Below are 24,762 nucleotides of genomic sequence, written 5' to 3' on the forward strand. Positions count from 1 at the left end.
CCTTCTTCATCTGTCTCGACCCTAAACACCACCCGTTCCTTCTCTCCAGAGACGCTGCCTGTCCCGCTGAATTACTCAAACATTGTCTATCATCTGCTTTGATCTCTCGTTTTCACACCTTACCCTACCATATCTCTATGTTTCACTCTCCCCTGACTCTCAGTCTGAAGAAGGGTCTCGACCCGAAAACACCACCCATCCCTTCTCTCCAGAGATGCTGCCTGTCTCGCTGAGTTACTCCGGCATTTTGAGCCAACCTTCGGTTTAAACCAGCATCTGCAGTTCCTTCATACACAATCTTATGCTCGGGATCTAATGCCCATCGTAGCTGGTCCCATTTGCCAGCGATTGGCCCAAATCCCTCTAAATCTTCCCAATCCACATGCCCGTCAAGGGTCTCGACCCGAGACGTCAGCCATTCCTTCTCTCCAGAGAGGCTGCCTGTCCCGCTGAGCTACTCCAGCATTTTACATCTATCTTCATGGTTTTAAGGTCAGTTTATTGTCACATGTACCAATTGAAGTAGAGTGAAATCTGAGTTTAAACCAGCATCTGCAGTTCTTCCCTACACAAGTTTCTCTGAAATACTGTGATAGTAGCGGCATGTACACCACTGTGTGTGGGAATAGTTGGCTTCAGGTTGCTATTAAATCTTCTCCCACCCCCCCCCCTCACCCTAACTCTGTGTCCTCTGCTTCTTCTTCATGCCCCCTGCTCTGGTTATCTCAATACACGTGACAATAACACACTGCACAAATAAATGTGTAGGAAGCAACTGCAGACGCTGCTTTACACCGAACATAGACACAAAAACGCTGGAGTAACTCAGCGGGACAGGCAGCATCTCTGGAGAGAAGGAATGGGTGACGTTTCGGGTCAAGACACTTCTTCAGACTCAGGGAATAACAGAGATAAGGAAGATTAAGAGATCAAAAGAGATGAGGATAAAGGATGTAGAATAGATCATTGTTAGCTGGTAGAAGCTGACAACAAAGCAAACAGAGAGAACATTAGTTGGGGAAGGTGCAGGAGTAGGCCATTCGGCTCTTCGAGCCAGCACCGCCATTCAATGTGATCGTGGCTGATCATCCCCAATCAGTACCCCGTTCCTGCCTTCTCCCCATATCCCCTGACTCCGCTATCTTTAAGAGCCCTATCCAGCTCTCTCTTGAAAGTATCCATAGAACCGGCCTCCACCGCCCTCTGAGGCAGTGAATTCCACAGACTCACAACTCTCTGTGAAAAAGTGTTTCCTCGTCTCCGTTCTAAATGGCTTACCTCTTATTCTTAAACTGTGTGTGGCCCCTGATTCTGGACTCCCCCAACATCGGGAACATGTTTCCTGCCTCTAGCGTGTCCAAACCCTGAATATTCTTATATGTTTCAATAAGATCCCCTCTCATCCTTCTAAACACCAGAGTATACAAGCCCAGCAACTCACTTCTCCTTGGCATCAGCTCCACCTACATCAACCGACTCCAACTGGTCCAGAACGCAGCCGCCCAACTCATCACCCACACCAAATCCTGGCATCACATCACTCCAGTCCTCAAACAACTTCACTGGCTTCCCATCTCCCACCGGATCACCTACAAAATCCTGGTCCTCACCTACAAAGCTCTCCACCATCTGGCCCCCCCATATCTCACTGACCTCCTCTCCCCCTACCAACCCTCACGATCCCTCAGATCCACATCAGCCGGTCTCCTCTCCATCCACAAGTCCAACCTCCGCAGTTTTGGGGACAGAGCCTTCTCCAGGGCAGCTCCCAGGCTCTGGAACTCCCTCCCCCAACTGATCCGCAATTCCGTGTCCCTCACCATCTTCCAGTCCCGCCTCAAGACCCATCTCTTCACCTCTGCCTATCCTTAGCCCCACGTCCCCGTCCCTTTTCATCTGTGCATTAATTGCCTCATACTGTGTTTTGTATTGAATTCTGTCTTTACTTTGTGTACTAGTCATGTCTCTACTATTTATTTCATTCCCCTTACATGTTTTTCCTCTACATGCTCAATTTTTGTAAGGTGTCCTTGAGACTCTTGAAAGGCGCCCATAAATAAAATGTATTATTATTATTTATTAGAAGGACCTCTTTGCTCCCATACACAACTCAACAATGGAGGAGGCCCAGGACAGAAAGGTCAGTGTGGGAATGGAGGGGGGGTTAAAGTGTTTAGCAACCGGGAGATCAGGTAGGTTTTGGCAGAGGTGTTCAGCGAAACGATCGCCGAGCCTGGGTGGACTGAGCGGAGGGAACCCTAAACTAGAATAAACATATTTTCCGTCCTGTAGCCTTGATGGGACAGGGTACAAGAACACTCACACGGACACACACACGCGGACACGGACACACATACACGCACTCACACGTGGACACATAGGCACGCACACACACGCACAGACACACACACACACACACAGGCAGACAGAGACAGACAGACACACACACACACACACACACACAGACAGAGACAGACAGACACACACAGACAGGCACACACACACACAGGCAGACAGAGACACACACACAGGCAGGCAGGCAGACACACACCACACACAGACACAGAGGCACACAGGCAGACACACACCACACACACACAGAGGCACACACACACACAGCCACACAGACAGACGCAGAGGCACAGACACACGCACACACACACACACAAAGACACACACAGACACACACATCCACACACAGACCCACACACACAGACCCACACACACACCCACACACGGGAAGGAGGAGCTGGCTGGATGCTGCGTGCTCTGGCCGTTACCTGTTGAGCCCCTCGCCCATGGGAGGCCGTTTGTCATCGTCCAGGTAGACGGTCACCTCTTTCCTGCGTATGTGCACGATCTCATCCAGGTCCATGTTGGTCAGGTTCACCACACCGGGGAAATACACCGAGCCGTACCCTGGGGGCAAAGGGCAAGTCAGTGGTGTCTGTCCCATAGGGTCACCAACCCCCCCACCCCACCACCTCCCTGAAACCACCCACCCTTCACCTCCCTTAACCCCCCCTCTACACTTCACCCCCCCCCTTAAACCATCCCCCCACTCTGCTGCCTTCTCCCCGTACCCCGACACCCGTACTAGTCAATAGACAACAGGTGCAGGGGTAGGCCATTCGGCCCTTCAAGCCAGCACCGCCATTCAATGTGATCATGGCTGATCATCCCCAATCAGTACCCCGTTCCTGCCTCCTCCCCATATCCCCTGACTCCGCTATCTTTAAGAGCCCTCTCTAGCTCTCTCTTGAAAGCATCCAGAGAACCTGCCTCCGGCAGAGAATTCCACAGACTCACCACTCTCTGTGAGAAAAAAGGTTTCCTCGTCTCCGTTCGAAACTGCTTCCCCCTTATTCTTAAACTGTGGTCAAGAATCTGTCAATCTCTGCCGTAAAAATACCCACGGACTTGGCCTCCACAGCCGTCTGTGGCGATGAATCCCACAGATTCACCACCCTCTGACGAAGGAAACCTTCCCCCCCCCCCCCCCCCCCCCATGTCCACCCTGGGCTGGAGACAAGCGTTGAGTGCGGCCGTGGTGATGGGGGGGGGGAGACGGGGTCGGGCACCACCCACAAGTGACTGACCTTTGCGACCAATGGGGATGAAAAATATGGTTGGTATATCCCTTTTTGCTGAGTTTTTTTATAATAGATTATAATATAATTGTTTCTCTTTCTTTCTCTCTCTCTTTTCTAGGGTCTATTTCTTAACTTTCTTCTCTAACTCTCTTTCTAATGGGCTCTCTTTTCCCAACACTTTCTTGCACTATCACGACTCTTTCTCACTTTCCTCACTTCTTTTATTTCTATCTTTCTTAAAGCTCAAAAAATGGGGGGGGGGGGGGGGGACGGGGTCGGGCACCACCCACGAGCGACTGACCTTTGCGACCGATGGTGAAGTTCTCCACAATGCACTCGCCGCTCTCGTTGGTCAGTTGTTGGGCCAGTTCCTCCATGGATGGGATGGTGTAGTAGCCGACCTTGCTCAGCACGATGCCTGCCAGAGAGAGACGGAGCACAAAGCCATCACAACCCACGCAGCACAGGTACAAACACAACGGCAAATACCGCACATACTAATAATAATAATAATAATAATATTATAATATCTTTTATTGTCATTGCACATAAGCGCAATGAGATTTGGTATGCAGCTTCCAATCCATAACATAAATAACTAATAAAATTTGGATTTAGGTATTGATATCCCGAGAACATGGATTGTAAAAAGAACAGTCTGAAGAAGGGTTTCGGCCCGAAACGTTACCTATCTCCTTCGCTCCCTAGATGCTGCTGCACCCGCTGAGTTTCTCCAGCATTTTTGTGTACCTTCGATTTTCCAGCATCTGCAGTTCCTTCTTGAACAGTAAAACAGTCAAAACTGTTCAACAGACTATAAAGTGCAGATGTGTCTGTGCGACTTGACCATCCGAGGGAGACAGTCCAGGGGGGATGGGGGGGCACTCAGCAGGGCCGGTTCAGAGCCGCTATAGCTCTGGGAATGAAGCTGTTCCTGAGTCTGGAGGTTCGGGCGTAGAAGGACTTGTAACGTCTGCCGGAGGGATGTAGTTCGAACAGTCCATTACAAGGGTGTGAGGAGTCTTTATGGATGCTGACGGCCTTCCTGAGGCACCGTGTGTGGTAGATGCCCTCCAAGGCTGGTAGCGGTGTCCCAATAATCCTCTGCGCTCTGTGGACAACACGCTGAAGAGCTCTCCTCTCCGCCTCCGTGCAGCTGAGATACCACACAGAGATGCCATACGTTAATATGCTCTTTGTGGTGCAGTGGTAGAAGGTTGTCAGAAGGTTGTCACTACATTACAGATGAGTACACGGTGCAGGAGTAGGCCATTCGGCCCTTCCAGCCAGCACTGCCATTCAATGTGTTCATGGCTGATCATCTAAAATCAGTTTAAGAAAGAACTGCAGATGCTGGAAAAATTGAAGGTAGATAAAAATGCTGGAGAAACTCAGCGGGTGAGGCAGCATCTATGGAGCGAAGGAATAGGTGACGTTTCGGGTCGAGACCCTTCTTCAGACCCGAAGAAGGGGTCTCCATTCCATCAACCATTCCTCCGCCCACCTGGCCAATCGATCCAGATCCTGCTGCAATCGTTCACAACCATCTTCACTATCTGCAAAACCACCCACTTTTGTATCATCAGCAAACTTGCCAATCTTGCCCTGTATGTTCTCATCCGAATCATTGATGTAGATGACAAACAGTAACGTGGCCCAGCACTGAACCCTGAGGCACACCACTAGTCTCAGGCCTCCAGTCTGAGAAGCAACCTTCCACCATCACCCTCTGCTTCCTTCCATGGAGCCAATTTGCTGTCCATTCAGCTATCTCTCCTTGGATCCCACGCGATCTAACCTTCCAGAGCAGCCTAGCATGCGGAACCTTGTCGAACACCTATAACGTGGTGCCCAGAACGGAACACAATATTCTAAATGCGTCCATGTACACAACATCTACAGCTCTGTAGGAAGGAACTGCAGATGTTGGTTTAAACCGAAGATAGACACCACAAGCTGGAGTAACTCAGCGGGATGGGCAGCATCTCTGGAGAGAAGGAATGGGTGACTTTTGAACGTTTCCCCCTCCCACTTTATAGCTATGTTTTCTCGCTGGGAATAAGGTTCCGTCTATCCACGTCTCTTATAAACGTCTAACGAATCTCCCCTCAACCTCCCACGTTCCAAGCCTATCCAACTGCTCCCTGTAGCTGAAACCATCTAACCCCAACATCGTTCCGGTAAACCACCTCTGCACCGTCTCCAAAGACCCCACATCCTTCCTGAGTTTATAGGAGCAAAGAGGTCCTTCTGCAGTTGTACAGGGATCCTAGTGAGACCACACCTGGAGTATCGTGTGCAGTTTTGTTCCCCTAATTTGAGGTAGGACATTTAGAACGGAGACGAGGAAACACCTTTTCGCACAGAGAATTGCGAGTCAGTGGAGGCCGGTTCTCTGGATACTTTCAAGAGAGAGCTAGATAGGGCTCTTAAAGATAGCGGAGTCAGGGGATATGGGGAGAAGGCAGGAACGGGGTACTGATTGGGGACGATCAGCCATGATCACATTGAATGGCGGTGCTGGCTCGAAGGGCCGAATGGCCTACTCCTGCAGCTATTGTAATGGGAAAACGGGAAGTGGACACAATTCTGGGGTCAGGATGGAAACGGGGGACTGTGGCGCTGTGAGGCAGCAGCTCTACCCGCCGTGGAAATGTGCCACCGTTATGTTATGAGGTAGCGGCTCTACCGGGGTGCCAGGATTAGGAGAGGAGAGGGACGTGGGTTTGCGGGAACTGCTCCAGTACGTCGAGCATGCGGGCCGACCGGACTTTGAATAAGGGCGCCAATAATGGTGGTGCCCGCCTGTGTAATAAATGCAGAAAGGATTTTACCGTGCAGCTGCAGATGTGACAAATGAAGCAACATCGACTATCGGCCACCGCTGTGTGTGAGGCAGCAGCTCTACCCGCTGCTCCATGGTGATACAGCAGCTCTACCCGCTGCTCCATGGTGACACAGCAGCTCTACCCACTGCTCCATGGTGATACAGCAGCTCTAACCGCTGTGGTACTGATACTGAGAGGCAGCACTGCGCTAAGATTGAAAAGACTAGGCTTGTATTCACTGGAGTTTAGAAGGATGAGGGGATGATCTTATAGAAACATATAAATATATAAAAGGACTGGACAAGCTAGATGCAGGAAAAATGTTCCCAATGTTGGGCGACAGGGGCCACAGTCTTAGAATAAAGGGGAGGTCATTTAAGAAACATAGAAAATAGGTGCAGGAGGAGGCTATTCGGCCCTTCGAGCCAGCACCGCCATTCATTGTGATCATGCAGGGCTCGAAATTAATGGTTGCCCGGGTGCCATTGACCACTCAAAGCTCCGCCGGGCAACCTAAACGGCGAGTCATTTTGCCCGGCTTGGCAACCAGATACTGGTTTGTACCGAAGATAGACACAAAAAACTGGAGTAACTCCGCGGGTCCGGCAGCATCGCTGGAGGAAAGGAACGTGATGTTTTGTGTCGGCGGTGACGGCTGTATTGCTTGGGCAAGATACTAGGTGCGGGGTGACAAAGGGTCGCAGCGAATGACGGCCTCGAACAGCGACAGCGGCTCCATCTCCTCCTCCCCCCGCACCCTGCCCGCCCTGATGAGGGCCGCTGCTTGCAAACACGCTAACCAAAGATCTTATAGCAGAGCTCCGCTATAGGATCTTTGCCGCTAACGGCGTTTAAAAAAAAAAAAACCCGGGAGGAAGGTGGGGGAGACCTTGGCGTGCGGGAGGGTTTTTTTTTTTAAAGCGGTTTTCGCCGTTAGCGGGATTGCTGTCGCGGCCGCTGCTGCTGCTCTGCGGGAGCCGTCATTCGCTCCGACACTTCTGAAGCAGCTGCACCATAGATCCTTTAGCTGTAGGATCTTTGAGCTGCACCGCTCGGCCCCGCACCTTGCTGTTGGCTGGCGGAGGAGGGAGGCAGTGGCAAGGAAATCCCAACGGCCAAGGCAGCGGGGCAATGTTGTCCGAGGAGCGCTGACCCTCCTTCCTCCATACCCCCCCCCTCTCTCTCTCTCTTGTACGCCCCCTCCACCCCCCTTTATCCTGGGACCCCTCCTCTACATCCGGCACTGATCCCCATTCCCGCCACTATTCAGTCCTCACTGACATCCCGTGCTCCCTTTCCCACTCCCCCCCCCCCCCCCCAATCTATTCATCCTGCGCTGATCACCCTATCCACCTCGCATTGATTCTCCTGCTACCCCCACGCCCCCCATCCATCCTACACTGGTTCCCCAATTCACCCTGTACTGTTCCCCCATCCATCCTGTACTAATCCGCGCATTCATCCCGTACTGACCCACCCTCCATTTACCCTGCACCTTCCCCTATTCATCCTGTAGTGATTTCCCATTCATCCTGCACAGACCCTCCGATCCACCCTGTACTGACCATAAAGATGGATTAATTAAATTGTGAACACGTGAAACATTAAAACCGCAGTGTTCGATTGTCACTGCTGCCGTTGACACGTTATTACAGAATTCATTTTAACGGCAAATCAATGCTCTTACTATGGAGTATCAGTACTGTAGTTATTTAATGAGCAACATTCACAACTATACGTACGCATATATGTTACCATGGTCCAGGATTTAATGACACAGGTTGATCATACGCTGAATAATCCAACCACATTTTTGTTTGGAAGTGGAAAGAACTAATAGAAATTGCATTAACTGCAATGTGTAAAAAGAGTTGAGATACTGTCTTATAATTTTGCTGCATGTCATTGTGGGATATATCATGTCTTGATTGGTGAATGTTTAGTTTGTGACTATATTTGAAGCAGAAATAATATGTGAATGCTTCATTGAGTATAATTCTAACTGGTAACTACGCACTTCGTCCGAGCACATTATCGCGCGCGTCATGCAAGCCATCTTAAATGACCACCTAAACTGTCATTTGGCAACCTAAACAGCTGCCAAGGTTGCCCGGCTGGCAACAGGGGAAAAAAAGTTAATTGAGAGCCCTGTCATGGCTGATCGTCCCCTATCAATAACCCGTGCCTGCCTTCTCCCCATATCCCTTGACTCCACTAGCCCCTAGAGCTCTATCTAACTCTCTCTTAAATCCATCCAGTGATTTGACCTCCACTGCCCTCTGTGGCAGGGAATTCCCCAAATTCACAACTCTCTGGTAGAAAACGTTTTTTCTCACCTCAGTCTTAAATTACCTCCCCTTTATTCTAAGACTGTGGCCCCTGGTTCTGGACTCGCCAAACATTGGGAACATTTTTCCTGCATCTAGCTTGTCCAGTCCTTTTATAATTTTATTTGTTTCTATAAGATCCCCCTCATCCTTCTAAACTCCAGTGAATACAAGCCTAGTCTTTTTAATCTTTCCTCAAATGACAGTCCCGCCATCCCAGGGATCAATCTCGTGAACCCACACTGCACTGCCTCAATCACAAGACTGAGGTGAGAAAAAGCTTTTTCACCCAGAGAGTTGTGAATTTGTGGAATTCCCTGCCACAGAGGGCAGTGAAGGCCAAGTCACTGGGTGGATTTAAGAAAGAGTTAGATAGAGCTCTAGGGGCTAGTGGAGTCAAGGGATATGGGGAGAAGGCAGGCATGGGGTACTGATTGGGGATGATCAGCCATGATCACAATGAATGGCGGTGCAGGCTCGAAGGGCCGAATGGCCTCCTCCTGCACCTACTTTCTATGTTACCACCATGTGGTGAGGCAGCAGCTCTACCCGCTGCTGTGCCACCCGTTGGTCCCTCACCTGCTGGGTGTGGTGGCAGCATGTCATCGACCTCGGGCTCGGGATCCTCTTGCAGCGAGCCCTCGATGCAGGACGCCCCGTCGCTGCTGCCCTCGGTGGTGCCGTTGCGGAGGGTGTTGCGCAGGTTCATCTCGGCGATGGTGTCGTCCATGGCTGACGACGTCTGGTGCTTGTTGCCGCCCAGCCCCTCCGGCGGCGTCTGGGGGATGGGCTTCACGATGGTGTTGGTGTAGCATTTGTTCACCTCCGGGTGGTCATCGTCCTCCCGCTCCAGCCGGCTCTGCTGCTCACTACAGCGGGGGACAAGACACGGACCCTGACACACACGCTCCTGACCCACTGAACCCTGACCTGCTGACCCCTGACCCACCCCCCACTGACCATCTCCCACTGACCCGCTGACCCACCCCCCCCCCCACTGACATTGAAAACTACCGAATAGTGAAAGGCATGGATAGAGTGGATGTGGAGAGGATGTTTCCACTAGTGGGAGAGTCTAGGACTAGAGGTCACGGCCTCGGAATTAAAGGACGTATCTCATGAAGGAGATGAGGAGGAATTTCTTTAGTCAGGAGGTGGTGAATCTGTGGAATTCATTGCCACAGATCGCTGTGGAGACCAAGTCAGTGGGTATTTTTAAAGCAGAGATAGATAGATTCTTGTTCAAGAAGGAACTGCAGATGCTGGAAAATCGAAGGTACACAAAAATGCTGGAGAAACTCAGCGGGTGCAGCAGCATCTATGGAGCGAAGGAGATAGGCAATGTTTCGGGCCGAAACCCTTCTTCAGACAGGAGAAGGGTTTCGGCCCGAAACGTTGCCTATTTCCTTCGCTCCATAGATGCCTCTGCACCCGCTGAGTTTCTCCAGCATTTTTGTGTACCTTCGATAGATTCTTGATTAGTACAGGTGTCAGAGGTTATGGGGAGAAGGCAGGAGAATGGGGTTGAGAGGGATTGTTGAGGGCAGGGCCACTCAGAGACACACAGAGACAGACAGACACACACAGACAGAGACAGACGCACGCCCACACCCACGCACAGACACACATGCATCCACAGGGTTACACCCATAGACACGCACACACACACGCCCGCACCCGCACACACAGACACCCAGTCACACACAGACAAACACACAGACACGCACACACACCCACACACACCCAGTCACACACAGCTAGAGCAGCCTCTGTGTGCCAGTTGATGTACTTACGCCACGCCATTCTCTGGGTACTCGGGGGGAGAGGCTAAATCGTTGTGCTCCTTGCCGGGTCCTGGTGAGTACAGCGATGAAGTGTTGGAGCTCTTCAGTACCAGCTTCTTGATGCTCTTCCTGCAGGTGGACAAGAGGGGTGACAGGACGGGCAAGCATTAGTTTCTGCAGGGGAGCCTTCCCAAGAAGGGATAAAGGCTTCCTTAGGAAAGCACAGTGGTAAAGATGCTGCCTCACAGCGCCAGAGACCCAGGTTCCACCCTGACTACTGCTGCTGTCTGTACGGAGTTTGCACGTTCTCCCTGTGACCGCGTGGGTTGTCACCGGGTGCTCCGGTTTCCCACCACATTCCAAAGACATGCAGGTTTGTTGGTTGACACTAAATGCTGGAGTAACTCAGCGGGACAGGCAGCATATCTCTGGAGAGAAGGGATGGCTGATGTTTCGGGTCGAGACCCTTCTTCAGACTAGTTCGGGGTAAGGGAAACGAGAGATATAGACGGTGATGTGGAGAGATAAAGAACAATGAATGAAAGATATTCAAAAAAAGTCACGATGATAATGGAAAGAGGCCATTGTTAGCTGTTTGCTAGATGAGAACGAGAAGCTGGTGCGACTTGGGTGGGGGAGGGATGGAGAGAGAGGGAATGCCGGGGCTACCTGAAGCAAGAGAAATTAATATTTATACCACTGGGCTGTAAGCTGCCCAAGTGAAATATGAGGTGCTGTTCCTCCAATTTGCGTTTAGCCTCACTGTGACAATGGAGGAGACTGAGGAAAGAAAGGTCAGTGTGGAAATGGGAAGAAGAATTAAAGTGTTCAGCAACCGGGAGATCAGGTAGGTTCACGCAGGCTGAGCGAAGGTGTTCTGCGAAACGATCACCCAGTCTACGTTTGGTCTCCCTGATGTATAAGAGTCCACATCTTGCACAACGGATACAGTAGATGAGGTTGGAGGAGGTGCAGGTGAACCTCGGCCCCACCTGCAAGGACTGTCGGGGTCCCTGGACAGAGTCGAGGGGGGGAAGGTATAGGGACAGGTGTTGCATCTCCTGCGGTTGCAGGGGAAGGTACCTGGGGAGGGGGTGGTTTGGGTGGGAAGGGATGAGTTAAACAGGGAGTTGCGGAGGGACAGGTCTCTGCGGAAGCGGGAAAGGGCTGGAGATGGGAAAACTGTGGCCAGTGGTGGGATCCCGTTGGAGGTGGCAGAAATTTGGAGGATTATGTGTTGTATGCGACGGCTGATGGGGTGGAAGGTAGGACTAGGGGGACTCCGTCTCTGTTGCGACTAGGGGGAGGGGAGCAAGGGTGGAGCTGCCGGTACCGAGGAGACACGAGTGAGGGCCTCATCTGTGATGGGGGGGGGGGGGGGGGGGAAGAGGGGAGAGGGGAACCCCCCGTTCTCTAAAGAATGAGGAATCTCGGATGTTCAATCTGGAACACCTCATCTTGGGTGCAGATGCGGCGTAGACGGAGGAATTGGGAGAAGGGGAATAGAGTCTTTGAAGGAAGCAGGGTAGGAAGAAGTGTAGTCGAGATAGTTGTGGGAGTCAGTGGGATTGTAATAGATCGACTGATGTCGACTGATGTCAATGTACGGCATTAATCTCACTGATCTGCATGCAACAAAGAATCTCATGGTACAGGTACCTTGATTAACTACGTGAGGATGCTGTTCATTGATTTCAGTTCAGCTTTCAACACCATAGTCTCCACCAGACCTGCTGAGAAGCTGCTGGAACTGGGACTGAACACTCCCCTGTGTGGCTGGGTCCTGGATTTTCTCACCACCAGGCCCCAGGTAGTCAAGATGGGGAGACATACCTCCAACCCCCTCACCCTGAACACAGGATCCCCCCAGGGCTGCGTCCTCAGCCCCCTATTGCACTCCCTGTACACACATGACTGTGTGGCTAGGTTCAGCTCCAACTCTATCATCAAGTTTGCTGATGACACTGTGGTGGTGGGCCTGATCTCAGACAACGATGAGAAGGCCTACCGGGAGGAGGTGGCTGATCTAGCACTCTGGTGTCAGGGCAACAGCCTCCTCTTGAATATCATAAAACTAAGGAGCTGATTGTGGACTTTAGAAGGACACAACATCCGAGGACGTACACACCACTGGAGATAAATGGGAATACCGTGGACAGGGTGAGCTGCTTTAAATACCAGGGAGTCCACATCACAGAGGATCTGACATGGACATCACACACTGCCGCACTGGTGCATAAGGCAAGCCAGCGCCTTTACCACCTCAGGCAGCTGAGGAAATTCACAGTCTCTCTGAGGATCCTCCAGTGCTTCTACTCAGGGGCTGTAGAAAGCATCTTGTCCGGCAACATCACAATCTGGTTTGGGACCAGCTCTGCCCAGGATAGGAAGGCTCTGCAGAGAGTAGTGGGTTCAGCCGAACGCACTATGGGAACTACACTCACCCCCCTGCAGGACCTATACACCAGGAGGGGCAGATCCAGAGCCAGCAACATTATGGGGGACCCCTTCCACCCCAGCAACGGACTGTTCCAGCTGCTACGGTCAGGCAAACACCTCCACTGTCATGCCGTGAAAACAGAGAGGATGAGACGGAGTTTCTTCCCGGAGGCCATCGGGACTATAAACTCTAATCTCACCAGGGTCTAATTTACTGTTGTGTTGTGTCTTTTGTAAAAAAATCTTTCTAACACGTAAATACTGGTTCTGTTCTGTTGTTTTGCACAATTCGCGAGCATTGCCACTTTTCATTTCACTGCACATCTTGTATGTGTACGTGACAAATAAAGTTGACTTTATTGGACAAGCACACTGTGCATTCAGCCTAGCCTGCCTGTGCCTCGTGTGGCTTTACTGACCCCGCATTCACCCCACCCATTGCCCTCGTGATTTACCACAGACTCTGCCGATAGATACCCCTTGTGATTTGACACCGTGCGTTCACCCAATCTAAACCACTGGTGATTTCGCACACTCTGCATTCACGCTGTGCATATGGACGGCTCGGAGGCGCAGCGGGTAGAGCTGCTGCCTCACAGCGCAGGTGACCCGGGTTCCATCCCGACTACGGGTGCTGTCTGTACGGAGTTTGTACGTTCTCCCCGTGACCGCGTGGGTTTTCTCCGAGATCTCCGGTTTCCTCCCACACGCCAAAGGCGTACAGGTTTGTAGATTAATTGGTTTGGTATAAGTGTAAAAATTGTCCCTAGTGGGTGTGTTAATCTGCAGGGATTGCTGGTGGGTGGGCCGAAAGGCCAGTTTCCACGCTATATCTCTAAAGTAAACATAAACTAAACTAAATGTGTGAGAAGGAATAGCAGATGCTTGTTTAAACCGAAGATAGACAGAAAATGCTGGAGTAACTCAGTGGGTCAGGCTGTATCTGTGGAGAGAAGGAATGGGTAAAAAGGTTTTTCCCCTCACTCCAGTTTAGTTTAGTTTAGAAATACAGCGCTGAAACAGGCCCTTTTGGCCCAACGGGTGCAAGCCAACCAGCGATCCCTGTACATTAACACTATCCTATAGCCACAAGGGACAATTTTTACATGTACCAAGCCAGTCAACCTACAAACCTGTACGTCTTTGAAGTGTGGGAGGAAACCAAAGATCTCAGCGAAAACCCACGCAGGTCACGGGTTGAGAACGTACAAACTCCGTACAGAGAGCGCCTGTAGTCGGCATCGAACCGGGTCTCCGGCGCTGTGAGGAAGCAACTCTACCGCTGCGCCACCATGCCGCCCCTAGTGTGAAGAAGGGTCTTGATCTGAAACGTCACCCATTCCTTCTCGCTGATAAACTAAACTAAACCCCATCTATTCCCCCCCACCCATCTTCCATAGTGTGTTTATCCCCCCCTCTCCCCGTGATGTTCCAGAACGTGCACCCCCCCCCCCCCCCCCTCGTGATGTTCCCCTCCCCTACCTGGGCAGGAAGGTGCCATTGGACAGGGAGCTGGGCTCGTCATCGTCCAGTCCGTCGAAGAGCTGCGACTTGGTGGATCCCGTGGCCTGCAGGGCCTTGGGCCTCACCCTGGTGGCAGGGCGGGGCGTCAGCTTGTAGTGAGTGGGGGTGGTCAGCGCCTTCTGGGCCGCCGGGTTGGTGGGCTTCAGCCGCTGCAAGGAGACGACAAGTTAAACCCACGCTCAAACACCCGCCATTCACCGTCGCAGTGAACACGAAAGCCTTTCCCCTCCGTGCCCCTCTTCTCCCCTCTCCCATCGGGCAAGAGGTACACAAGTGTGTAAACGCACACCTCCAGATTCACAGACATAGACTTAGACATAGAAAATAGGTGCAGGAGGAGGCCATTCGGCCCTTCGAGACAGCACCGCCATTCATTGTGATCATGGCTGATCGTCCCGTCAATAACCCGTGCCTGCCTTCTCCACATATCCCTTGACTCCACTAGCCCCTAGAGCTCTATCTAACTCTCTCTTAAATCCATCCAGTGACTTGGCCTCCACTGCCCTCTGTGGCAGGGAATTCCGTAAATTCACAACTCTCTGGGTGAAAAAGTTTCTTCTCACCTCAGTCTTAAATGGCCTCCCCTTTATTCTAAGACTGTGGCCCCTGGTTCTGGACTCGCCCCACATTGGGAACATTTTTTCTGCATCTAGCTTGTCTTCAGTATCTTCAGAAGACAGTATCTTCCCGGCTGTTATCAGGCAACTGAAACGTCCTACCATCAACTAGAGAGCGGTCCTGACTTCCAATCTATCTCACTAGAGACCCTCGGACTATCTCGGGAGTGCAGCGTAGGTTCACAAGGTTAATTCCCAGGATTGCGGGACTGTCATATGGTGAGAGAATGGAGCGGCTGGGCTTGTATACTCTGGAGTTGAGAAGGATGAGAGGGATTCTTATTGAACCATATAAGATTATTAAGAGTTTGGACACGCTAGAGGCAGGAAACATGTTCCCGATGTTGGGGGAGTCCAGAACCAGAGGCTACAGTTTGAGAATAAGGGGTAAGCAATTTAGAACTGAGACGAGGAAACACTTTTTCTCACAGAGATTGTTGAGTCTGTGGATTCTCTGCCTCAGAGGGCGGTGGAGGCCTGTTCTCTGGATACTTTCAAGAGAGTGTTAGATAGGGCTCTTAAAAATAGCGGAGTCAGGGGATACGGGGAGAAGGCAGGAACGGGGTACTGATTGGGGATGATCAGCCATGATCGCATTGAATGGCGGTGCTGGCTCGAAGGGCCAAATGGCCTACTCCTGCACCTATTGTCTATTGTCGAAAAGGAAATCTGCCACGGTGCCATGCAGACTTGTGCAAAGTGGACTGAACTGCCAAATGATGCACTGATTCACGAGGGTGTTGCCAGGGGTCGGGGGCTTGAGCTACAGGGAGAGGTTGGGCGGGCAAGGACTTTATTCCATGGAGTGCAGGAGGCTGAGGGGTGATCTTATAAACGTGTATAAATGTATCAGGGACATTTAGGGTGAATGCAGTATTTTACCCAAGGGTAGGGAAATCAACAACCAGATTTGACAACAGACAATAGGTGCAGGAGTAGGTCATTCGGCCCTTCGAGCAAGCACCGCCATTCAATGTGATCATGGCTGATCATCCCCAATCAGTACCCCGTTCCTGCCTTCTCCCCATATTCCCTGACTCTTTAAGAGCCCTCTTTTACAGACGAGTGTTCTCGGGTTCTGGCTGCCGGTTATTTTGGCGACAAGAGGAGCAGAGGGCCTTCCATGTACAACTATGGCTGATTATAATCGGTACACCACCAACCGCAGACACATCAAGCATCACTGAACAACAATTAGTCATGTTCAGAAATCATAGGATCAGAACGAGGCCATTCGGCCCATCGTGTCCACTCTGCCATGCAATCATGGCTGATCTTTCTTTCCCTCTCGACCCCATTCACCCACTAAAATAGGGCACCTCCTGCATGTGGCTCACTAGACTATTCATGTACACTTGCTAACCGGGGATCGGGGGGGGGGGTAGTAGAAACATAGAAAAATAGGTGCAGCAGTAGGCCAATCGGCCCTTCAAGCCAGTCCATTGAATATGATCATGGCTGATCATCTAAAATCATACCCCGTTCCTGCATTCTCCCCATATCCCTTATCGGCACGGTATCGCTGCGTTAGAGTTGCTGCCTTACAGCGAAAGCAGTGCCAGGAGACCCGGGTTCGATCCAGACTATGGGTGCTGTCTGTACGGAGTTTGCACGTTCTCCCCGTGACCTGCGTGGATTTCCTCCGAGATCTTCGGTTTCCTCCCACACTCCAAAGACGTACAGGTTTGTAGGTTAATTGGTAAATGTAAAAAATTGTCCCTAGTGGGTGTAGGATAGTGTTACTGTGCGGGGATCGCTGGTCGGCGCGGACCCGGTGGGCCGAAGGGCCTGTTTCCGCGCTGTACCTTTAAACTAAATCCCCTGATTCCTTTAGCCCTGAGATCTAAATCTAACTCTCTCTTGTATGGTTAAGAAAGAACTGCAGTTGCTGGAGAAATTGAAGGTGGACAAAAATGCTGGAGAAACTCAGCGGGTAATGCAGCATCTATGGAGCTTCTGGGAGTTCCATAGAGCTTCTATGTGACCACTGCCCAGTCCGTCACTCGTTCTGACCTCCCCACCATCGAAGGGACCTATCGCAGTCGCTGCCTCAAAAAGGCTGCCAGCATCATCAAGGACCCACACCATCATGGCCACACACTCATCTCTCCGCTGCCATCAGGTAGAAGGTACAGGAGCCTGAAATCTGAAATATCCAGGTTCAGGACCAGCTACTTCCCCACAGCCATGAGACTATTAAACACGACATCAAATAAACTCTGAACAATAACAGCCTATTGCACTTTATCTGTTTTTATATATGGTCTATCATATATAAACACACTCAACTTTATCTCCTGTTCTGTATAATGTTTACATATTCTGTTGTGCTGCAGCAAGCAAGATTTTCATTGTCCTATCTGGGACACATGACAATAAAACTCTCTTGACTCGACTATTCCACCCATTACCCTTCATACCCTTACCAATCAAGTATGTTCCAATCGCTGCCTTCGAAATGCCCAACGACTTGGCCTCCAAACCATTTCAGCGTGATTCCCCCTCATCCTCCCAAATCTACCTGGGCTGAAAGTCAGGGGAGGGGGAGACAGAGATATGGAAGGGTAAGGTGTGAAAACACAGATCAAAGGGGACGGCGACCAAGGAAATGCAGAATGCACGGGGCAATGCGGCCATTTAGGACTGAGATGAGGAGAAACCTTTTCACCCAGAGAGATGTGAATCTGTGGAATTCTCTGCCACAGAAGGCAGTGGAGGCCGATCCACTGGATGTTTTCAAGAGAGAGTTAGATAGAGCTCTTGGGGCTAACGGAATCAAGGGATATGGGGAGAAAGCAGGAACTGATTCTGAATGATCAGCCATGATCATATTGAATGGCGGTGCTGGCAGGAAGGGCCTACTCCTGCACCTATTTTCTATGTTTCTGCGTTAGAGGTAGGACGGGGGGGGGGGGGCTTACCTCCTCTTTCTTCTTGTTGTCCACCATAGGGTTCCTGAACAGCGGGGAGTCTCCGAAGGGGGTGTAGGCCAGAGCGTTGAGTTGCTGCTGCAGCACGGCTTGCTGTGTAGCCGAGGCAGTGGGATCCGTCAGACCTGCAGCAACAGAAAACCCGAGCACGAATCAGGGGACAAATACCCGCAGCAACAGAAAACCAGAGCTCGAATCAGGGGACAAAAACCCGCAGCAACAGGAAACCAGAGCTCGAATCAGGGGACAAGAACCTGCAGCAACAGGAAACCAGAGCTCGAATCAGGGGACAAGAACCTGCAGCAACAGGAAACCAGAGCTCGAATCAGGGGACAAAAACCCACAGCAACAGGAAACCAGAGCTCGAATCGGGGTACAGGGACCCGCAGCAAAAGAAAACTAGAGCTCGAATCAAGGGACAATGACCCGCAGCAACAGGAAACCAGAGCTCGAATCAGGGGACAAAAACCTGCAGCAACAGAAAACTAGAGCTCGAATCAAGGGACAATGACCCGCAGCAACAGGAAACCAGAGCTCGAATCAGGGGACAGGGACATGCAGCAACAGAAAACCAGAACTTCCTCAATAGTGAAAGGCCTGGATAGAGTGGATGTGGAGAGGATGTTTCCACTAGTGGGAGAGTCTAGGACCAGAGGGCACAGTCACAGAATTAGAGGACGTTCCATTAGGAAGGAGATGAGGAGGAATTTATTTAGCCAGAGGGTGGTGAATCTGGGGAAGGCTGTGGAGGACAATCAATGGGTAATTTTAACGCAAAGATAGATTGATTCTCGATTAGTGCGGGTGCCAGGGGTTATATGGAGATGGCAGGAGAATGGGGTTAGGCGGTTAGGAGGGAGATAGATCAGCCATGATTGAATGGCAGAGTTGACTTGATGGGCCAAATGGCCTAATTCTGCTCCTATGACTTATGAACTTATAACTACAACACCTATGTTTAAGAAGGAACTGCAGATGCTGAAAAAAATCGAAGGGAGATAAAAATGCTGGAGAAACTCAACGGATGAGGCAGCATCTATGGAGCGAAGGCATAGGTGACGTTTCGGGTCGAGACCCTTGAGTTCCTCCAGCATCTCTGGCGCTGCGAGGCAGCGGCTCTACCCGCTGCGCCATCGCACGGCAGTCACGAGGAATTCAGTATAGGAGTAAAGAGGTTCTTCTGCAGTTGTATAGGGCTCTGGTGAGACCACATCTGGAGTATTGTGTACAGTTTTGGTCTCCTAATTTGAGAAAGGGCATCCTTGTGATTGAGGCAATGCAGCGTAGGTTCACGAGATTGATCCCTGGGATGGCGGGACTGTCATATGAGGAAAGATTGAAAAGACTAGGCTTGTATTCACTGGAGTTTAGAAGGATGAGGGGGGGATCTTATAGAAACATATAAAATTATAAAAGGACTGGACAAGCTAGATGCAGGAAAAATGTTCCCAATGTTGGGCGAGTCCAGAACCAGGGGCCACAGTCTTAGAATAAAGGGGAGGCCATTTAAGACTGAGGTGAGAAAATACTTTTTCACCCAGAGAGTTGTGAATTTATGGAATTCCCTGCCGTGGAGGCCAAGTCACTGGATGGATTTAAGAGAGAGTTAGATAGAGCTCTTGGGGCTAGTGGAGTCAAGGGAAATGGGGAGAAGGCAGGCACGGGTTATTGATAGGGGACGATCAGCCATGATCACAATGAATGGCGGTGCTGGCTCGAAGGGCTGAATGGCTTCCTCCTGCACCTATGTTTCTATGTCTATGTTTCTATGCTTCGGTTCTGTCAGTAGGATGGGAACCTTCTGAGAAGCAAGCGTTTGATGCTGAGCCATCATCAAATAGGGATAGATTTAGAAGGTTGAATGGGTGGGGGGATATCATTGAAACCTATCACAGAATGAAAGACTTAGATAGAGTAGTTGTGGAGAGGGTGTTACCAACAGTGGGAGAGTCTAGGACCAGAAGTCACGGCCTCTGAATAAAAGGACGTATTTTCAGAATGGAGATGTGAGGGAATTTCTTTATCCAGGGGGTGGTGAATCTGAGGAATTAACATAGAGGCTTCTTCTTCTTGCGTATGGCGTGCAGTCTAAAGTTGTAAGACAACGTGTTCCGTTTGATGGTAGACAACAGTACTGGAGAAACTCAGCGGTTTCAGTCTGAAGAAGGGTTTCGGCCCGAAACGTTGCCTATTTCCTTCGCTCCATAGGGGCTGCTGCACCCGCTGAGTTTCTCCAGCACTTTTGTCTACCTTCGATTTTCCAGCATCTGCAGTTCCTTCTTAAACACAGTGTTCTGTTTGATCTTCTGTTTGTGCACCCCAGGTTGATTGCATTCGTCGAAACAGGGTGGACCGTGGTGAAGGTTGCAATCTCCCACCCACGTATAGAGGCTAATTAAGCTACAAATTCGCACGTCTTTAGGAAGTGGGGGGGAATATGGAGCGCCCGGAGGAAATGCATGTGAGACCCTGCAAAGTTATCACAGACAGCACCCCAGGTCAGGGTGGAACCCGGGTCTCTGGCGCTGTGAGGCAGCGGCTCTACCCGCCGCGCCATCGTGCTGCAGTGCCTGGCCGAGTGCATTCAGGAGGTCTTGCTTAGATTCTAAGGTAGACAAAAGTGCTGGAAAAACTCAGCGGGTGCAGCAGCATCTATGGAGCGAAGGAAATAGGCAACGTTTCGGGCCGAAACCCTTCTTCAGACTGATGGAGGGTGGGAGGGGGGAGAAGAAAGCAAAAAGGAAGAGTAGGAGCCCGAGGGCTGAGGGTGAGCTGAGAAGGGGAGGAGACAGCAAGGGCTACCGTAAATTGGAGAATTCAATGTTTATGCCACTAGGGTTCAGACTGCCCAAGCGGAATATGAGGTGCTGCTCCTCCAATTTCCGGTGGGACTCACTCTGGCCATGGAGGAGGCCCAGGACAGAGAGGTCGGATTCGGAATGGGAGGGGGAGTTGAAGTGCTGAGCCACCGGGAGGTCAGGTTGGTTAATGCGGACTGAGCGGAGGAGTTCGGCAATACGATCGCCAAGCCTACGCTTGGTCTCACCGATGTAGATCAGCTGACATCTAGAGCAGCGGATGCAATAGATGAGGTTGGAGGAGATGCAGGTGAACCTCTGCCTGGAACCTGCAACTTTCTGAGTAGTGAGCGTCTGGGGCGGCACAGAGGCGCAGTGGGTAGAGTTGCTGCCTCACAGCGCCAGAGACCCGAGTTCTATCCTGACTACGGGCGCTGGCTGTATGGAGTTTGTACGTTCTCCCCGCGACCTGCGCGGGTTTTTTCTCCGAGATCTCGTGTTTCCTCCCACACTCCAAAGTCGTGCATGTTTGTCGGTCAACTGGTTTGGTGTCAATGAAAATTGTCCCTAGCGTGTCTAGGAAGAATAAGGGGTAAGCCATTTAGAACGGAGACGAGGAAACAACTTTTCTCACAGAGAGTGGTGAGTGTGGAATTCTCTGCCTCAGAGGGCGGTGGAGGCCGGTTCTCTGGATGCTTTCAAGAGAGAGCTGGATAGGGCTCTTAAAGATAGCGGAGTCAGAGGATATGGGGAGAAGGCAGGAACGGGGTACTGATTGGGGATGATCAGCCATGATCATATTGAATGGTGGTGCTGGCTCGAAGGGCCGAATGGCCTACTCCTGCACCCATTGTCTATTGTGTGTGGGATAGTGTTGGTGCACGGGGGTGGCTGGTCGTCACAGACTTAGTGGGCGGATGGGCCTGTTTCCGCGCTGTATCTCTATAACTGGAGCAGAACTTGCTGACAGCAATGGGAAGCGAAGGGGGACATGCGTCTAGGCGGGCTGCAGAGGCCGGCAGCAGAGGTTTAACGGGGCAGAGGTTGACGGACACGGGTTGCGATGGTCACTTACACATGGCGGCTTGCGGTGCCCCAAACCCCACCCCGGCCGTGCCGGTGTTGAACGCTCCCGCCCCAAATCCACCGGCTCCCAACGTGATGCCCATCTTGGGCTGCGTGTTGCCGAACAGGGAGGTCTGCCCCGCTCCCAGAGCTAGGAAGCAAGGCACGGCACCACGGTTAGAGAGAAAAACACCACACGCACAACTCCCCTCCCTCTGTCCTACCCTTCCCCCCCCCCCTCCCTCAGGGTGCCCACTCAGTCCACCCCCTCGCCTCCACTCCCACCTGTGACCACGACAACCATCTTCCCTTTCGAATAAAGGGGAGGTCATTTATGACTGAGGTGAGAAAAAAACGTTTTCACCCAGAGAGTTGTGAATTTATGGAATTCCCTGCCACAGAGGGCAGTGGAGGCCATGTCACTAGATGGATTTAAGAGAGAGTTCGATAGAGCTCTAGGGGCTAGTGGAGTCAAGGGATATGGGGAGAAAGCAGGCATGGGTTATTGATAGGAGACGATCAGCCATGATCACAATGAATGGCGGTGCTGGCTCGAAGGGCCGAATGGCCTCCTCCTGCACCTATTTTCTATGTTTCTATGTTTCCCCACCTCCCTCCATGGCCAAAATGTCCTGGGCTTGTAAATCTCCTCTGGACCCTCTCCAGAGCCAGCACCTTCCTCAGATATGGGGCCCATAATTGCTCACAATATTCCAAATGCGGCCTGACCAGCGCATTATGGAGCCTCAGCATTACATCCCTGTTTGTGTATCCAAGCCCTCTTGAAATAAATGCTAGTATTGAGTTTGTTTTCTTGATTCTAAACTCCAGTGAGTACACAGACCCATGTCCTCACAGAAGGTCCAGTCCACCTCCACTGGGCAGACACTGAGCAATGGTCCAGTCCACCTCCACTGGGCAGACACAGGGGGACGGTCCGGCCCACCTTCACCAGGGGGGGGGGGGGGGGGGGTGGCAGGGAGGACACCCACATCTTCCCCTGGCCATGAAACATTGGCAGCATCCACACCCATCAGCGACCCTCTCACCTGTACCAAAGCCAGCCCCGAGGGTGGTCCCCAGCGCTCCAGCTGCGGGCTTGTTCCCAAACAGTCCGCCCGTCACCACGTTGGTTCCAAATCCTGGGAAAGGAGACGCACAGATGAGCGTTTCATGAGGTCGTCAGTGATAGGAGCAGAATTAGGCCATTCGGCCCATCAAGTCTACTCCGTCATTCAATCCTGGCTGATCTATCTCTCCCTCTTAGCCCCATTCTCCTGCCTTCTCCCCATAACCCCTGACACCCGTACTGTTCAAGAATCTATCTGTCTCTGCATTGACTTGGCCTCCACAGTCTATAGCTTCTTCCCAGCAACCACCAGGCTCCTGAACTCTGCACGACACTAAACACAGCAACAAGGACCCTCCACTGGGTGGTTTGGTTGCTCTAGGGACTAGGGCCTTGCACCACTGTCAACCTGGACCAGGGAGGGTCTTCGGAGATTTAGCAGCAAGACCCCACAAAAGCAAGACGCAGCAGATGCTGGCATCTCCAGTGATAAACAAAGTGCTTGAGGAACTCAGCAGGTGAGGCAGCGTCTGTGGTGGGAAATAAACAAAAGGCATTACGGGTTTGGATCCTTCTTCAGATGGATTGGGCTTCGATCAGTTTGAAGAAGGGTTCCGATCACCAAATGTCAACTGTGCATTTCCCTCCACAGATGCTGCCCGACCGGCTGAGATTTCCAGGGGTGCTGGCTTCTGCACGAGCTGGTAGTTTGATGTGGAAGACAATAGACAATAGGTGCAGGAGGAGGCCATTCGGCCCTTCGAGCCAGCACTGCCATTCAATGTGATCATGGCTGATCTTCCACAATCAGTACCCCGTTCCTGCCTTCTTCCCATATCCCCTGACTCCGCTATTTTTAAGAGCCCTATCTAGCTCTCTCTTGAAAGCATCCAGAGAACCGGCCTCCACCGCCCTCTGAGGCAGAGAATTCCAGACTCGCAACACTCTGTGAGAAAAAGTGTTTCCTCATCTCCGTTCTAAATGGCTTACCCCTTATTCTTAAACGGTGTGGCCCCTGGTTCTGGACTCCCCCAACATCGGGAACATTTGATGAGGAAGTGTGAGGGTTCCTGGGTGTTTCTTGTAGAGAGGGGACAGAGCTGGCTGGGGACGGGGTGGGGGGAGATGCAGGAAGTCGCAGAGACTGCCGCATACGTACCAAAGTTTGAGGTGTTAGCGCCGGCTCCGATGGTCAGGTTTGGCTTGGCCCCGAACAGCCCAGCACCGGCAGCGCCGAAGGTGGAAGCGGTGGTGGTCGCCGTGCCAAATCCGGCCGGCTTGGCGGCAAACAGGGTCTGTGGAGAGAGAGAGGGGGAGAGGGGGAGAGAGAGAGAGAGATCATAAGTGATGGGAGCAGAATTAGGCCTGCCAACCATTGAGTCTACAGCACCACTCAATTGATTGCTGATCCATTTTTCCCTCTCAACTCCATTCTCCTGCCTTCTTCCCATAACCCCTGACACGCGTACTAATCAAGAACATGTCAATCTGAGCTTTTAAAAATACCCAATGACTTGGCCTCCACAGCCGTCTGTGGCAACGAATTCCTCAGATCCACCACCCTATGGCCAAAGAAATTCCTGCTCGTCTCCTTTCTCAGCGGTAGAGTTGCTGCCTTGCAGCGCCAGAGACCCAGGTTCGATCCCGACTACGGGTGCTGTCTGTACGGAGTTTGTACGTTCTCCCAGTGACCTGCGTGGGTTTTCTCCGAGATCTTCGGTTTCCTCCCACACTCCAAAGACGTACCAGTTTGTAGGTTAATTGGCTTGGTGTAAGTGTAAATTGTCC

General features: G+C 51.5%; 1 protein-coding gene across 5 annotated transcripts in view; it reads right to left on the minus strand.

Moving 5' to 3' along the window:
- The window catches only part of nup98 (nucleoporin 98 and 96 precursor), a 95,808-nt gene that overhangs the window by 25,783 nt on the left and 45,263 nt on the right, over positions 1-24,762 (minus strand). For all 5 annotated transcript variants that reach the window (XM_033022174.1, XM_033022172.1, XM_033022171.1 and 2 more), the window contains 9 exons: positions 24,134-24,269; positions 22,955-23,047; positions 21,916-22,056; positions 18,034-18,167; positions 14,454-14,644; positions 10,542-10,661; positions 9,328-9,617; positions 3,895-4,011; positions 2,781-2,919 (listed from right to left, as the gene is read on the minus strand). In XM_033022174.1, the coding sequence (XP_032878065.1) occupies positions 2,781-2,919; positions 3,895-4,011; positions 9,328-9,617; positions 10,542-10,661; positions 14,454-14,644; positions 18,034-18,167; positions 21,916-22,056; positions 22,955-23,047; positions 24,134-24,269 (1,361 nt within the window). The remainder of the gene's footprint in view (positions 1-2,780; positions 2,920-3,894; positions 4,012-9,327; positions 9,618-10,541; positions 10,662-14,453; positions 14,645-18,033; positions 18,168-21,915; positions 22,057-22,954; positions 23,048-24,133; positions 24,270-24,762) is intronic.

Source organism: Amblyraja radiata, chromosome 6 (genome assembly GCF_010909765.2).
Source record: "Amblyraja radiata isolate CabotCenter1 chromosome 6, sAmbRad1.1.pri, whole genome shotgun sequence".
Classification (NCBI taxonomy): domain Eukaryota; kingdom Metazoa; phylum Chordata; class Chondrichthyes; order Rajiformes; family Rajidae; genus Amblyraja; species Amblyraja radiata.